Source organism: Heptranchias perlo, unplaced genomic scaffold (assembly GCF_035084215.1).
Source record: "Heptranchias perlo isolate sHepPer1 unplaced genomic scaffold, sHepPer1.hap1 HAP1_SCAFFOLD_200, whole genome shotgun sequence".
Lineage (NCBI taxonomy): Eukaryota > Metazoa > Chordata > Chondrichthyes > Hexanchiformes > Hexanchidae > Heptranchias > Heptranchias perlo.
Genome location: NW_027139216.1, coordinates 481028 through 497367, shown reverse-complemented (window position 1 = coordinate 497367; position 16340 = coordinate 481028). Strand labels below are relative to the sequence as shown.

At 70.1% G+C, this 16340-nt stretch overlaps 1 protein-coding gene across 1 annotated transcript in view; it reads left to right on the top strand.

The window, feature by feature from the left end:
* LOC137310041 (pneumococcal serine-rich repeat protein-like) overlaps positions 1–16340 on the top strand; it is a gene marked incomplete at its 5' end in the record, with an annotated part of 143496 nt that overhangs the window by 383 nt on the left and 126773 nt on the right. The window contains 5 exons of the mRNA XM_067978006.1: positions 964–1213; positions 4021–4609; positions 6149–6648; positions 10576–10794; positions 14528–14774. Coding sequence (XP_067834107.1) covers positions 964–1213; positions 4021–4609; positions 6149–6648; positions 10576–10794; positions 14528–14774 — 1805 coding nt within the window. The remainder of the gene's footprint in view (positions 1–963; positions 1214–4020; positions 4610–6148; positions 6649–10575; positions 10795–14527; positions 14775–16340) is intronic.

Below are 16340 nucleotides of genomic sequence, written 5' to 3'. Positions count from 1 at the left end.
CCCTGCGAGCGACATCCTGCGAGCGTCACCCTCCGAGCTTCACCCTCCGAGCGACACCCTCCGAGCGTCACCCTGCGAGCGTCACCCTGCGAGCGTCACCCTGCGAGCGTCACCCTCCGAGCGTCACCCTGCGAGCGACACCCTGCGAGAGTCACCCTGCGAGCGTCACCCTGCGAGCGTCACCCTGCGAGCGTCACCCTGCGAGCGTCACCCTGCGAGCGACACCCTGCGAGCGTCACCCTGCGAGCGTCACCCTCCGAGCGTCACTCTCCGAGCGTCACCCTGCGAGCGTCACCCTGCGAGCGTCACACTGCGAGCGTCACCCTGCGAGCGACATCCTGCGAGAGTCACCCTGCGAGCGTCACCCTGCGAGCGTCACCCTGCGAGCGACACCCTGCGAGCGACACCCTGCGAGCGTCACCCTGCGAGCGTCACCCTCCGAGCGTCACTCTCCGAGCGTCACCCTGCGAGCGTCACCCGACGTGCGTCACCCTGCGAGCGACACCCTGCGAGCGACACCCTGCGAGCGTCACCCTCCGAGCGTCACCCTGCGAGCGTCACACTGCGAGCGTCACCCTGCGAGCGTCACCCTGCGAGCGTCACCCTGCGAGCGACACCCTGCGACCGTCACCCTCCGAGCGTCACCCTCCAAGCGTCACCCTCCGAGAGTCACCCTGCGAGCGACACCCTGCGAGCGTCACCCTCCGAGCGTCACCCTCCGAGCGTCACCCTGCGAGCGTCACCCTCCGAGCGTCACCCTCCGAGCGTCACCCTGCGAGCGTAACCCTGCGAGCGTCACCCTGCGAGCGTCACCCTCCGAGCGTCACCCTGCGAGCGTCACCCTGCGTGCGACACCCTCCGAGCGTCCACCCTGCGAGCGTCACCCTCCGAGCGTCACCCTCCGAGCGTCACCCTCCGAGCGTCCACCCTGCGAGCGTCACCCTCCGAGCGTCACCCTCCGAGCGTCACCCTCCGAGCGTCACCCTCCGAGCGTCACCCTCCGAGCGTCACACTGCGAACGTCACCCTCCGAGCATCACCCTGCGAGCGTCACCCTGCGAGCGTCACCCTGCGAGCGTCAACCTCCGAGCGTCACCCTCCGAGCGTCACCCTCCGAGCGTCACCCTGCGAGCGTAACCCTGCGTGCGTCACCCTCCGAGCGTCCACCCTGCGAGCGTCACCCTCCGAGCGTCACCCTGCGAGCGTCACCCTGCGTGCGTCACCCTCCGAGCGTCCACCCTGCGAGCGTCACCCTGCGAGCGTCACCCTCCGAGCGTCACCCTGCGAGCGTCACACTGCGAACGTCACCCTCCGAGCGACACCCTGCGAGCGTCACCCTGCGTGCGTCACCCTCCGAGCGTCCACCCTGCGAGCGTCACCCTCCGAGCGTCACCCTCCGAGCGTCACCCTCCGAGCGTCACCCTGCGAGCGACACCCTGCGAGCGACACCCTGCGAGCGTCACCCTCCGAGCGTCACCCTGCGAGCGTCACCCTGCGAGCGTCACCCTGCGTGCGTCACCCTCCGAGCGTCCACCCTGCGAGCGTCACCCTCCGAGCGTCACCCTCCGAGCGTCACCCTCCGAGCGTCACCCTCCGAGCTTCACCCTGCGAGCGACACCCTGCGAGCGACACCCTGCGAGCGTCACCCTGCGAGCGTCACCCTGCGAGCGACACCCTGCGAGCGTCACCCTGCGAGCGTCACCCTCCGAGCGTCACCCTGCGAGCGTCACCCTGCGAGCGTCACACTCCGAGCGTCACCCTCCGAGCGTCACCCTGCGAGCGTCACCCTGCGAGCGTCACCCTGCGAGCGACACCATCCGAGCGTCACCCTGCGAGCGTCACCCTGCGAGCGACACCCTGCGAGCGTCACCCTGCGAGCGTCACCCTCCGAGAGTCACCCTGCGAGCGTCACCCTGCGAGCGTCACCCTGCGAGCGTCACCCTCCGAGAGTCACCCTGCGAGCGTCACCCTGCGAGCGTCACCCTCCGAGCGACACCCTGCGAGCGTCACCCTGCGAGCGTCACCCTGCGAGCGTCACCCTCCGAGCGTCACCCTCCGAGCGTCACCCTGCGAGCGACACCCTGCGAGCGACAACCTCCGAGCATCACCCTCCGAGCGTCACCCTGCGAGCGTCACCCTGCGAGCGTCACCCACCGAGCGTCACCCTGCGAGCGTCACCCTTCGAGCGACACCCTGCGAGCGTCACCCACCGAGCGTCACCCTGCGAGCGTCACCCTGCGAGCGTCACCCTGCGAGCGTCACCCTGCGAGCGTCCACCCTCCGAGCGTCAACCTGCGAGCGACAACCTCCGAGCGTCACCCTCTGAGCGTCACCCTGCGAGCGTCAACCTGCGAGCGACACCCTCCGAGCGACACCCTGCGAGCGTCACCCTGCGAGCGACACCCTGCGAGCGTCACCCTGTGAGCGACACCCTGCGAGCGTCACTCTGCGAGCGACACCCTGCGAGCGTCACCCTGCGAGCGTCACCCTCCGAGGGTCATCCTGCGAGCGTCACCCTGCGAGCGACACCCTGCGAGCGTCACCCTGCGAGCGACACCCTGCGAGCGTCACCCTGCGAGCGTCACCCTGCGACCGTCACCCTGCGAGCGACAACCTCCGAGCGTCACCCTCCGAGCGTCACCCTGCGAGCGACACCCTCCGAGCGACACCCTGCGAGCGACACCCTGCGAGCGACACCCTGCGAGCGTCACCCTGCGAGCGACACCCTGCGAGCGTCACCCTGCGAGCGTCACCCTGCGAGCGTCACCCACCGAGCGTCACCCTGCGAGCGTCACCCTGCGAGCGTCACCCTGCGAGCGACACCCTGCGAGCGACACCCTGCGAGCGTCACCCTGCGAGCGACACACTGCGAGCGTCACCCTGCGAGCGTCACCCTGCGAGCGTCACCCTGCGAGCGTCACCCACCGAGCGTCACCCTGCGAGCGTCACCCTCCGAGCGTCACCCTCCGAGCGTCACCCTGCGAGCGTCACCCTCCGAGCGTCACCCTCCGAGCGTCACCCTCCGAGCGTCACCCTGCGAGCGACACCCTCCGAGCGTCACCCTGCGATCGACACCCTGCGAGCGTCACCCTCCGAGCGTCACCCTGCGATCGACACCCTGCGAGCGTCACCCTCCGAGCGTCACCCTGCGAGAGTCACCCTGCGATCGACACCCTGCGAGCATCACCCTGCGAGCGTCACCCTGCGAGCGTCACCCTCCGAGCGTCACCCTGCGAGCGTCACCCTGCGAGCGTCACCCTGCGAGCGTCACCCTGCGAGCGACACCCTCCGAGGGTCACCCTGCGAGCGTCACCCTGCGAGCGTCACCCTGCGAGCGTCACCCTCCGAGAGTCACCCTGCGAGCGTCACCCTGCGAGCGTCACCCTCCGAGCGTCACCCTGCGAGCGACACCCTCCGAGCGTCACCCTGCGAGCGTCATCCTCCGAGCGACACCCTGCGAGCGTCACCCTGCGAGCGTCACCCTCCGAGCATCACCCTCCGAGCGTCACCCTCCGAGCGTCACCCTGCGAGCGACACCCTGCGAGCGTCACCCTGCGAGCGACACCCTCCGAGCGTCACCCTCCGAGCGTCACCCTGCGAGCGTCACCCTGCGAGCGACACCCTGCGAGCGTCACCCTCCGAGCGTCACCCTGCGAGCGTCACCCTCCGAGCGTCACCCTGCGAGCGACACCCTGCGAGCGACACCCTGCGAGCGTCACCCTCCGAGCGACACCCTCCGAGCGTCACCCTCCGAGCGACACCCTCCGACCGTCGCCCTTCGAGCGTCACCCTCCGAGCGTCACCCTCCGAGGGTCACCCTCCGAGCGTCACCCTGCGAGCGACACCCTCCGAGCGTCACCCTGCGAGCGACACCCTGCGAGCGTCACCCTCCGAGCGTCACCCTGCGAGCGACACCCTCCGAGCGTCACCCTCCGAGCGTCAACCTGCGAGCGACACCCTCCGAGCGTCACCCTCCGAGCGTCACCCTCCGAGCGTCACCCTCCGAGCGTCACCCTGCGAGCGACAACCTCCGAGCGTCACCCTCCGAGCATCACCCTCCGAGCGTCACCCTGCGAGCGACAACCTCCGAGCGTCACATTCCGAGCGTCACCCTCCGAGCGTCACATTCCGAGCGTCACCCTCCGAGCGTCACCCTCCGAGCGTCACCCTCCGAGCGTCACCCTCCGAGCGTCACCCTGCGAGCGACAACCTCCGAGCGACAACCTGCGAGCGACACCCTGCGAGCGTCACCCTGCGAGCGTCACCCGGCGAGCGTCACCCTCCGAGCGTCACCCCGCGAGCGTCACATTCCGAGCTTCACCCTCCGAGCGTCACCCTCCGAGCGTCACCCTGCGAGCGTCACCCGGCGAGCGTCACCCTCCGAGCGTCACCCTGCGAGCGTCACTCTCCGAGCGTCACCCCGCGAGCGTCACATTCCGAGCGTCACCCTCCGAGCGTCACCCTCCGAGCGTCACCCTGCGAGCGTCACCCTCCGAGCGTCACCCTCCGAGCGTCACCCTGCGAGCGACAACCTCCGAGCGACAACCTGCGAGCGACACCCTGCGAGCGTCACACTGCGAGCGTCACCCTGCGAGCGTCACCCTGCGAGCGTCACCCTGCGAGCGTCACCCTGCGAGCGTCACCCTCCGAGCGTCGCCCTGCGAGCGTCACCCTCCGAGCGTCACCATGCGATCGACACCCTGCGAGCGTCACCCTGCGATCGACACCCTCCGAGCGTCACCCTGCGATCGACACCCTGCGAGCGTCACCCTGCGATCGACACCCTCCGAGCGTCACCCTCCGAGCGTCACCCTGCGAGCGTCACACTGCGAGCGTCACCCTGCGAGCGTCATCCTGCGAGAGTCACCCTCCGAGCGTCACCCTCCGAGCGTCACCCTGCGAGCGTCACCCTGCGAGCGTCACCCTACGTGCGTCACCCTGCGAGCGTCACCCTGCGAGCGTCACCCACCGAGCGTCACCCTGCGAGCGTCACCCTGCGAGCGTCACCCTGCGAGCGTCACCCACCGAGCGTCACCCTCCGAGCGTCACCCTGCGAGCGTCACCCTGCGAGCGTCACCCTGCGAGCGACACCCTCCGAGCGTCACCCTGCGAGCGTCACCCTTCGAGCGACACCCTGCGAGCGTCACCCTGCGAGCGTCACCCTGAGAGGGTCACCCTCCGAGCGTCACCCTGCGAGCGTCACCCTGCGAGCGTCACCCTGCGAGCGTCACCCTCCGAGCGTCACCCTCCGAGCGTCACCCTGCGAGCGTCACCCTGCGAGCGTCACACTCCGAGCGTCACCCTCCGAGCGTCACCCTCCGAGCGACACCCTGCGAGCGTCACCCTGCGAGCGACACCCTGCGAGCGACACCCTGCGAGCGTCACCCTGCGAGCGTCACCCTGCGAGCCACACCCTGCGAGAGTGTCCCTGCGAGCGTCACCCTGAGAGGGTCACCCTGCGAGCGACACCCTGCGAGCGACACCCTGCGAGCGTCACCCTCCGAGCGTCACCCTGCGAGCGACACCCTGCGAGCGTCACCCTCCGAGCGTCACCCTGCGAGCGTCACCCTGCGAGCGACACCCTGCGAGCGACACCCTGCGAGCGTCATCATCCGAGCGTCACCCTGCGAGCGTCACCCTGCGAGCGACACCCTGCGAGCGACACCATGCGAGCGTCACCCTGCGAGCGACACCCTCCGAGCGTCACCCTGCGAGCGTCACCCTCCGAGCGTCACCCTGCGAGCGTCACCCTGCGAGCGTCACCCTGCGAGCGTCACCCTGAGAGCGTCACCCTGCGAGCGACACCCTCCGAGCGTCACCCTCCGAGCGACACCCTGCGAGCGTCACCATGCGAGCGTCACCCTGCGAGCGTCACCCTCCGAGCGTCACCCTGAGAGGGTCACCCTGCGAGCGTCACCCTCCGAGCGTCACCCTCCGAGCGTCACCCTGCGAGCGTCACCCTGCGAGCGACACCCTGCGAGCGTCAGCCTGCGAGCGTCACCCTGCGAGCGTCACCCTGCGAGCGTCACCCTCCGAGCGTCACCCTCCGAGCGTCACCCTGCGAGCGTCACCCTGCGAGCGTCACCCTGCGAGCGACACCCTGCGAGCGTCACCCTGCGAGCGACAACCTGCGAGCGTCACCCTGCGAGCGTCACCCTTCGAGCGACACCCTGCGAGCGTCACCCTCCGAGCGTCACCCTGCGAGCGACAACCTCCGAGCGACAACCTGCGAGCGACACCCTGCGAGCGTCACACTGCGAGCGTCACACTGCGAGCGTCACCCTGCGAGCGTCAACCTGCGAGCGTCACCCGGCGAGCGTCACCCTCCGAGCGTCACCCTCCGAGCGTCACCCCGCGAGCGTCACATTCCGAGCGTCACCCTCCGAGCGTCACCCTCCGAGCGTCACCCTGCGAGCGTCACCCGGCGAGCGTCACCCTCCGAGCGTCACCCTGCGAGCGTCACCCCCGCGAGCGTCACATTCCGAGCGTCACCCTACGAGCGTCACCCTCCGAGCGTCACCCTGCGAGCGTCACCCTCCGAGCGTCACCCTCCGAGCGTCACCCTGCGTGCGACAACCTCCGAGCGACAACCTGCGAGCGACACCCTGCGAGCGTCACCCTGCGAGCGTCACCCTGCGAGCGTCACCCTGCGAGCGTCACCCTCCGAGCGTCACCCTGCGAGCGTCGCCCTGCGAGCGTCACCCTCCGAGCGTCACCCTGCGAGCGACACCCTGCGAGCGTCACCCTGCGATCGACACCCTCCGAGCGTCACCCTGCGATCGACACCCTGCGAGCGTCACCCTGCGATCGACACCCTCCGAGCGTTACCCTGCGATCGACACCCTCCGAGCGTCACCCTGCGATCGACACCCTCCGAGCGTCACCCTGCGAGCGTCACCCTCCGAGCGTCACCCTGCAAGCGACACCCTGCGAGAGTCACCCTGCGAGCATCACCCTGCGAGAGTCACCCTGCGAGCATCACCCTGCGAGCGTCACCCTGCGAGCGACACCCTGCGAGCGACACCCTGCGAGCGACACCCTACGTGCGTCACCCTGCGAGCGTCACCCTCCGAGCGTCACCCTGCGAGCGTCACACTGCGAGCGTCACCCTGCGAGCGTCATCCTGCGAGAGTCAGCCTCCGAGCGTCACCCTCAGAGCGTCACCCTGCGAGCGTCACCCTGCGAGCGTCACCCTACGTGCGTCACCCTGCGAGCGTCACCCTGCGAGCGTCACCCACCGAGCGTCACCCTCCGAGCGTCACCCTGCGAGCGTCACCCTGCGAGCGTCACCCTGCGAGCGTCACCCACCGAGCGTCACCCTCCGAGCGTCACCCTGCGAGCGTCACCCTGCGAGCGTCACCCTGCGAGCGACACCCTCCGAGCGTCACCCTGCGAGCGTCACCCTTCGAGCGACACCCTGCGAGCGTCACCCTGCGAGCGTCACCATGAGAGGGTCACCCTGCGAGCGTCACCCTGCGAGCGTCACCCTGCGAGCGTCACCCTGCGAGCGTCACCCTGCGAGCGTCACCCTGCGAGCGTCACACTCCGAGCGTCACCCTCCGAGCGTCACCCTCCGAGCGACACCCTGCGAGCGTCACCCTGCGAGCGACACCCTGCGAGCGACACCCTGCGAGCGTCACCCTGCGAGCGTCACCCTGCGAGCCACACCCTGCGAGAGTGTCCCTGCGAGCGTCACCCTGAGAGGGTCACCCTGCGAGCGACACCCTGCGAGCGACACCCTGCGAGCGTCACCCTCCGAGCGTCACCCTGCGAGCGTCACCCTCCGAGCGTCACCCTGCGAGCGTCACCCTCCGAGCGTCACCCTGCGAGCGACACCCTGCGAGCGACACCCTGCGAGCGTCACCCTGCGAGCATCACCCTGCGAGAGTCACCCTGCGAGCATCACCCTGCGAGCGTCACCCTGCGAGCGACACCCTGCGAGCGACACCCTGCGAGCGACACCCTACGTGCGTCACCCTGCGAGCGTCACCCTCCGAGCGTCACCCTGCGAGCGTCACACTGCGAGCGTCACCCTGCGAGCGTCATCCTGCGAGAGTCACCCTCCGAGCGTCACCCTCAGAGCGTCACCCTGCGAGCGTCACCCTGCGAGCGTCACCCTACGTGCGTCACCCTGCGAGCGTCACCCTGCGAGCGTCACCCACCGAGCGTCACCCTCCGAGCGTCACCCTGCGAGCGTCACCCTGCGAGCGTCACCCTGCGAGCGTCACCCACCGAGCGTCACCCTCCGAGCGTCACCCTGCGAGCGTCACCCTGCGAGCGTCACCCTGCGAGCGACACCCTCCGAGCGTCACCCTGCGAGCGTCACCCTTCGAGCGACACCCTGCGAGCGTCACCCTGCGAGCGTCACCCTGAGAGGGTCACCCTGCGAGCGTCACCCTGCGAGCGTCACCCTGCGAGCGTCACCCTGCGAGCGTCACCCTGCGAGCGTCACACTCCGAGCGTCACCCTCCGAGCGTCACCCTCCGAGCGACACCCTGCGAGCGTCACCCTGCGAGCGACACCCTGCGAGCGACACCCTGCGAGCGTCACCCTGCGAGCGTCACCCTGCGAGCCACACCCTGCGAGAGTTTCCCTGCGAGCGTCACCCTGAGAGGGTCACCCTGCGAGCGACACCCTGCGAGCGACACCCTGCGAGCGTCACCCTCCGAGCGTCACCCTGCGAGCGTCACCCTCCGAGCGTCACCCTGCGAGCGTCACCCTCCGAGCGTCACCCTGCGAGCGACACCCTGCGAGCGACACCCTGCGAGCGTCATCATCCGAGCGTCACCCTGCGAGCGTCACCCTGCGAGCGACACCCTGCGAGCGACACCATGCGAGCGTCACCCTGCGAGCGACACCCTCCGAGCGTCACCCTGAGAGGGTCACCCTGCGAGCGTCACCCTGCGAGCGTCACCCTCCGAGCGTCACCCTGCGAGCGTCACCCTGCGAGCGACACCCTGCGAGCGTCAGCCTGCGAGCGTCACCCTGCGAGCGTCACCCTGCGAGCGTCACCCTGAGAGGGTCACCCTCCGAGCGTCACCCTCCGAGCGTCACCCTCCGAGCGTCACCCTCCGAGCGTCACCCTGCGAGCGTCACCCTGCGAGCGTCACCCTGCGAGCGACACCCTGCGAGCGTCACCCTGCGAGCGACACCCTGCGAGCGTCACCCTGCGAGCGTCACCCTTCGAGCGACACCCTGCGAGCGTCACCCTCCGAGCGTCACCCTGCGAGCGACACCCTGCGAGAGTGTCCCTGTGAGCGTCACCCTCCGAGCGTCCACCCTGCGAGCGTCACCCTGCGAGCGTCACCCTCCGAGCGTCCACCCTCCGAGCGTCACCCTGCGAGTGTCACCCTGCGAGCGTCACCCTGCGAGCGACACCCTGGGAGCGACACCCTGCGAGCGTCACCCTGCGAGCGTCACCCTGCGAGCGTCACCCTGCGAGCGACACCCTCCGAGCGTCACCCTGCGAGCGACACCCTCCGAGCGTCACCCTGCGAGCGACACCCTCCGAGCGTCGCCCTTCGAGCGTCACCCTCCGAGCGTCACCCTCCGAGGGTCACCCTGCGAGCGACACCCTGCGAGCGTCACCCTGCGAGCGACACCCTGCGAGCGACACCCTACGTGCGTCACCCTGCGAGCGTCACCCTGCGAGCGTCACCCTGCGAGCGTCACCCTGCGAGAGTCACCCTGCGAGCGACACCCTGCGAGCGACACCCTGCGAGCGTCACCCTGCGAGCGTCACCCTGCGAGTGTCACCCTGCGAGCGACACCCTGGGAGCGTCACCCTGCGAGCGACACCCTGCGAGCATCACCCTGCGAGCGACACCCTGCGAGCGACACCCTGGGAGCGTCACCCTGCGAGTGACACCCTGCGAGCGACACCCTGGGAGCGACACCCTGCGTGCGTCACCCTGCGAGCGTCACCCTGCGAGCGTCACCCTGCGAGCGTCACCCTCCGAGCGTCACCCTGCGAGCGTCACCCTGCGACCGTCACCCTGCGAGCGTCACCCTGCGAGCGTCACCCTGCGAGCGACACCCTGCGAGCGACACCCTGCGAGCGTCACCCTCCGAGCGTCACCCTGCGAGCGTCACCCTGCGAGCGTCACCCTGCGAGCGTCACCCTCCGAGCGTCACCCTGCGAGCGTCACCCTGCGAGCGTCACCCTGCGAGCGACACCCTCTGAGCGACACCCTGCGAGCGACACCCGACGTGCGTCACCCTGCGAGCGTCACCCTCCGAGCGTCACCCTGCGAGCGTCACACTGCGAGCGTCACCCTGCGAGCGACATCCTGCGAGCGTCACCCTGCGAGCGTCACACTGCGAGCGTCACCCTGCGAGCGACACCCTCCGAGCGTCACCCTGCGAGCGTCACCCTGCGAGCGTCACCCTGCGAGCGACATCCTGCGAGCGACACCCTGCGAGCGTCACATTCCGAGCGTCACCCTGCGAGCGTCACCCTGCGAGCGTCACCCTGCGAGCGACACCCTCCGAGCGTCACCCTGCGAGCGTCACCCTCCGAGCGTCACTCTTGGAGCGTCACCCTGCGAGCGTCACCCTCCGAGCGTCACCCTGCGAGCGACACCCTGCGAGCGTCACCCTCCGAGCGACACCCTGCGAACGTCACCCTGCGAGCCTCGCCCTCCGAGCGTCACCCTGCGAGCGACACCCTGCGAGCGTCACCCTGCGAGCGTCACCCTGCGAGCGTCACACTGCGAGCGTCACACTGCGAGCGTCACCCTCCGAGCATCACCCTCCGAGCGTCACCTTGCGAGCGTCACCCTGCGAGCGTCACCCTGCGAGCGTCACCCTTCGAGCGACACCCTGCGAGCGACACCCTGCGAGCGTCACCCTGCGAGCGACACCCTGCGAGAGTGTCCCTGCGAGCGTCACCCTGCGAGGGTCACCCTGCGAGCGACACCCTGCGAGCGTCACCCTGCGAGCGACACCCTGCGAGCGTCACCCTGCGAGCGTCACCCTCCGAGCGTCACCCTGCGAGCGTCACCCTCCGAGCGTCACCCTGCGAGCGTCACCCTCCGAGCGTCACCCTGCGAGCGACACCCTGCGAGCGTCACCCTGCGAGAGTCACCCTGCGAGCGTCACCCTCCGAGCGTCACCCTCCGAGCGTCACCCTCCGAGCGACACCCTGCGAGCGACACCCTGCGAGCGTCACCCTCCGAGCGTCACCCTGCGAGCGACACCCTCCGAGCGTCACCCTGCGAGCGTCACCCTGCGAGCGTCACCCTCCGAGCGTCACCCTCCGAGCGTCACCCTGCGAGCGACACCCTGCGAGCGTCACCCTGCGAGCGTCACCCTCCGAGCGTCACCCTGCGAGCGACACCCTGCGAGCGTCACCCTGCGAGCGTCACCCTGCGAGCGTCACCCTCCGAGCGTCACCCTGCGAGCGTCACCCTCCGAGCGTCACCCTGCGAGCGTCACCCTGTGAGCGTCACCCTGCGAGCGTCACCCTGCGAGCGTCACACTGCGAGCGTCACACTGCGAGCGTCACCCTCGGAGCGACACCCTGCGAGCGTCACCCTCCGAGCGTCACCCTGCGAGCGTCACCCTGCGAGCGTCACCCTGCGAGCGTCACCCTGCGAGCGTCACACTGCGAGCGTCACCCTCCGAGCGTCACCCTCCGAGCGTCACCCTGCGAGCGACACCCTGCGAGCGTCACCCTCCGAGCGTCACCCTGCGAGCGTCACCCTGCGAGCGTCACACTGCGAGCGTCACCCTGCGAGCGACATCCTGCGAGAGTCACCCTGCGAGCGTCACAATGCGAGCGTCACCCTCCGAGCGTCACCCTGCGAGCGTCACCCTGCGAGCGTCACACTGCGAGCGTCACCCTGCGAGCGACATCCTGCGAGCGTCACCCTGCGAGCGTCACCCTCCGAGCGTCACCCTGCGAGCGTCACACTGCGAGCGTCACCCTGCGAGCGTCACCCTGCGAGCGTCACCCTGCGAGCGTCACCCTCCGAGCGTCACCCGGCGAGCGTCACCCTGCGAGCGTCACCCTGCGAGCGACACCCTCCGAGCGTCACCCTGCGAGCGTCACCCTTCGAGCGACACCCTGCGAGCGACACCCTCCGAGCGTCACCCTGCGAGCGACACCCTCCGAGCGTCACCCTGCGAGCGTCACCCTTCGAGCGACACCCTGCGAGCGACACCCTTCGAGCGTCACCCTGCGAGCGTCACCCTTCGAGCGACACCCTGCGAGCGACACCCTTCGAGCGACACCCTCCGAGCGTCACCCTGCGAGCGTCACCCTTCGAGCGACACCCTGCGAGCGTCACCCTCCGAGCGTCACCCTTCGAGCGACACCCTGCGAGCGACACCCTTCGAGCGACACCCTCCGAGCGTCACCCTGCGAGCGTCACACTTCGAGCGACACCCTCCGAGCGTCACCCTCCGAGCGTCACCCTGCGAGCGTCACCCTTCGAGCGACACCCTCCGAGCGTCACCCTGCGAGCGTCACCCTTCGAGCGACACCCTGCGAGCGACACCCTTCGAGCGTCACCCTGCGAGCGACACCCTGCGAGAGTGTCTCTGCGAGCGTCACCCTCCGAGCGTCACCCTGCGAGCGTCACCCTGCGAGCGTCACCCTGCGAGCGTCACCTTCCGAGCGTCACCCTCCGAGCGTCACCCTGCGAGCGTCACCCTGCGAGCGTCACCCTGCGAGCGTCACCTTCCGAGCGTCACCCTCCGAGCGACACCCTGCGAGCGTCACCCTGCGAGCGTCACCTTCCGAGCGTCACCCTCCGAGCGTCACCCTGCGAGCGTCACCCTGCGAGCGTCACCCTGCGAGCGTCACCCTGCGAGCGACACCCTGCGAGCGTCACCCTGCGAGCGTCACCCTGCGAGCGACACCCTGCGAGCGTCACCCTGCGAGCGTCACCCTGCGAGCGACACCCTGCGAGCGTCACCCTCCGAGCGTCACCCTGCGAGCGACACCCTGCGAGCGTCACCCTGCGAGCGTCACCCTGCGAGCGTCACCCTCCGAGCGTCACCCTGCGAGCGTCACCCTGCGAGCGACACCCTGCGAGCGTCACCCTGCGAGCGACACCCTGCGAGCGTCACCCTCCGAGCGACACCCTGCGAGCGTCAACCTGCGAGCGACACCCTCCGAGCGTCACCCTGCGAGCGTCACCCTGCGAGCGACACCCTCCGAGCGTCACCCTGCGAGCGTCACCCTGCGAGCGTCACCCTGCGAGCGTCACCCTCTGAGCGTCACCCTGCGAGCGTCACCATGCGAGCGTCACCCTCCGAGCGTCACCCTGCGAGCGACACCCTGCGAACGTCACCCTGCGAGCGACACCCTGCGAACGTCACCCTGCGAGCGTCAACCTGCGAGCGTCACCCTGCGAGCGTCACCCTCCGAGAGTCACCCTGCGAGCGTCACCCTGCGAGCGTCACCCTGCGAGCGTCACCCTCCGAGAGTCACCCTGCGAGCGTCACCCTGCGAGCGTCACCCTGCGAGCGTCACCCTCCGAGAGTCACCCTCCGAGCGTCACCCTGCGAGCGTCACCGTGCGAGCGTCACCCTCCGAGAGTCACCCTCCGAGCGTCACCCTCCGAGCGTCACCCTGCGAGCGACACCCTGCGAGCGACACGCTCCGAGAGTCCACCCTGCGAGCGTCACCCTCCGAGCGTCACCCTCCGAGCGTCACCCTCCGAGCGACACCCTGCGAGCGACACCCTCAGAGCGTCACCCTCCGAGCGTCACACTCCGCGCGACACCCTGCGAGCGACACCCTGCAAGCGACACCCTGCGAGCGTCACCCTGCGAGCGACACCCTGCGAGCGACACCCTGCGAGCGTCAACCTGCGAGCGACACCCTGCGAGCGACACCCTACGTGCGTCACCCTGCGAGCGTCACCCTCCGAGCGTCCACCCTGCGAGCGTCACCCTCCGAGCGTCACACTGCGAGCGTCACACTCCGAGCGTCACCCTCCGAGCGTCACCCTCCGAGCGTCACCCTGCGAGCGACACCCTGCGAGCGTCACCCTGCGAGCGACACCCTCCGAGCGACACCCTCCGAGCGTCACCCTGCGAGCGTCACCCTGCGAGCGTCACCCTGCGAGCGTCACCCTGCGAGCGTCACACTGCGAGCGTCACACTGCGAGCGTCACCCTCCGAGCGTCACCCTCCGAGCGTCACCCTCCGAGCGTCACCCTGCGAGCGACACCCTGCGAGCGTCACCCTGCGAGCGACACCCTCCGAGCGACACCCTCCGAGCGTCACCCTGCGAGCGTCACCCTGCGAGCGTCACCCTGCGAGCGTCACCCTGCGTGCATCACCCTCCGAGCGTCCACCCTGCGAGCGTCACCCTGCGAGCGTCACCCTGCGTGCGTCACCCTTCGAGCGTCACCCTCCGAGCGACACCCTGCGTGCGTCACCCTCCGAGCGTCCACCCTGCGAGCGTCACCCTCCGAGCGTCACCCTCCGAGCGTCACCCTGCGAGCGACAGCCTGCGAGCGACACCCTGCGAGCGTCACCCTGCGAGCGTCACCCTCCGAGCGTCACCCTGCGAGCGTCACCCTGCGAGCGACACCCTGCGATTGTCACCCTGCGAGCGTCACCCTGCGAGCGTCACCCCGCGAGCGTCACCCCGCGAGCGTCACCCTCCGAGCGTCACCCTGCGAGCGACACCCTGCGATTGTCACCCTGCGAGCGTCACCCTGCGAGCGTCACTCCGCGAGCGTCACCCCGCGAGCGTCACCCTCCGAGCGTCACCCTGCGAGAGTCTCCCTCCGAGCGTCACCCTCCGAGCGTCACCCTGCGAGCGTCACCCTCCAAGCGTCACCCTGCGAGCGACACCCTGCGAGCGTCACCCTCCGAGCGTCACCCTGCGAGCGTCACCCTCCGAGTGTCACCCTGCGAGCGACACCCTCCGAGCGTCACCCTGCCAGCGTCACCCTGCGTGCGTCACCCTCCGAGCATCACCCTCCGAGCGTCACCCTGCGAGCGTCACCCTCCGAGCGTCACCCTGCGAGCGTCACCCTGCGAGCGTCACCCTGCGAGCGTCACCCTCCGAGCGTCACCCTCCGAGCGTCACCCTCCGAGCGTCACCCTCCGAGCGTCACCCTGCGAGCGTCACCCTCCGAGCGTCACCCTCAGAGCGTCACCCTGCGAGCGTCACCCTGCGAGCGTCACCCTCCGAGCGTCACCCTCCGAGCGTCACCCTCAGAGCGTCACCCTGCGAGCGTCACCCTGCGAGCGACACCCTGCGAGCGTCACCCTGCGAGCGGCAGCCTGCGAGCGTCACCCTGCGAGCGACACCCTCCGAGCGTCACCCTGCGAGCGTCACCCTCCGAGCGTCACCCTGCGAGCGTCACCCTCCGAGCGTCACCCTGCGAGCGTCACCCTGCGAGCGTCACCCTGCGAGCGACACCCTGCGAGCGTCACCCTGCGAGCGTCACCCTGCGAGCGTCACCCTGCGAGCGACACCCTCCGAGCGTCACCCTGCGAGCGTCACCCTGCGAGCGTCACCCTCCGAGCGTCACCCTGCGAGCGTCACCCTGCGAGCGTCACCCTGCGAGCGTCACCATGCGAGCGACACCCTCCGAGCGCCACCCTGCGAGCGTCACCCTGCGAGCGTCACCCTCCGAGCGTCACCCTGCGAGCGTCACCCTGCGAGCGTCACCCTGCGAGAGTCACCCTGCGAGCGACACCCTCCGAGCGTCACACTCTGAGCGTCACCCTGCGAGCGACACCCTGCGGAGCGTCAAACTGCGAGCGTCACCCTCCGAGCGTCACCCTGCGAGCGTCACCCTGCGAGCGACACCCTGCCAGCGACACCCTGCGAGCGACACCCTGCGAGCGTCACCCTGCGACCGTCACCCTGCGAGCGTCACCCTGCGAGCGACACCCTGCGAGCGTCACCCTGCGAGCGTCACCCTCCGAGCGACACCCTGCGAGCGTCACCCTGCGAGCGTCACCCTGCGAGCGTCACCCTCCGAGCGTCACCCTCCGAGCGACACCCTGCGAGCGTCACCCTCCGAGCGTCACCCTCCGAGCGTCACCCTCCGAGCGTCACTCTGCGAGCGACACACTGCGAGCGTCACCCTCCGAGCGTCACTCTGCGAGCGACACCCTCCGAGAGTCACCCTGCGAGCGTCACACTCCGAGCGTCACCCTGCGAGCGTCACCCTGCGAGCGTCACCCACCGAGCGTCACCCTGCGAGCGTCACCCTACGAGCGTCACCCTGCGAGCGTCACCCTGCGAGCGTCATTCTCCGAGCGTCACCCTGCGAGCGTCACCCAGCGAGCGTCACCCTCCGAGCGTCACCCTGCGAGCGTCACCCTGCGAGCGTCACCCTCCGAGCGTCACCCTGCGAGCGTCAC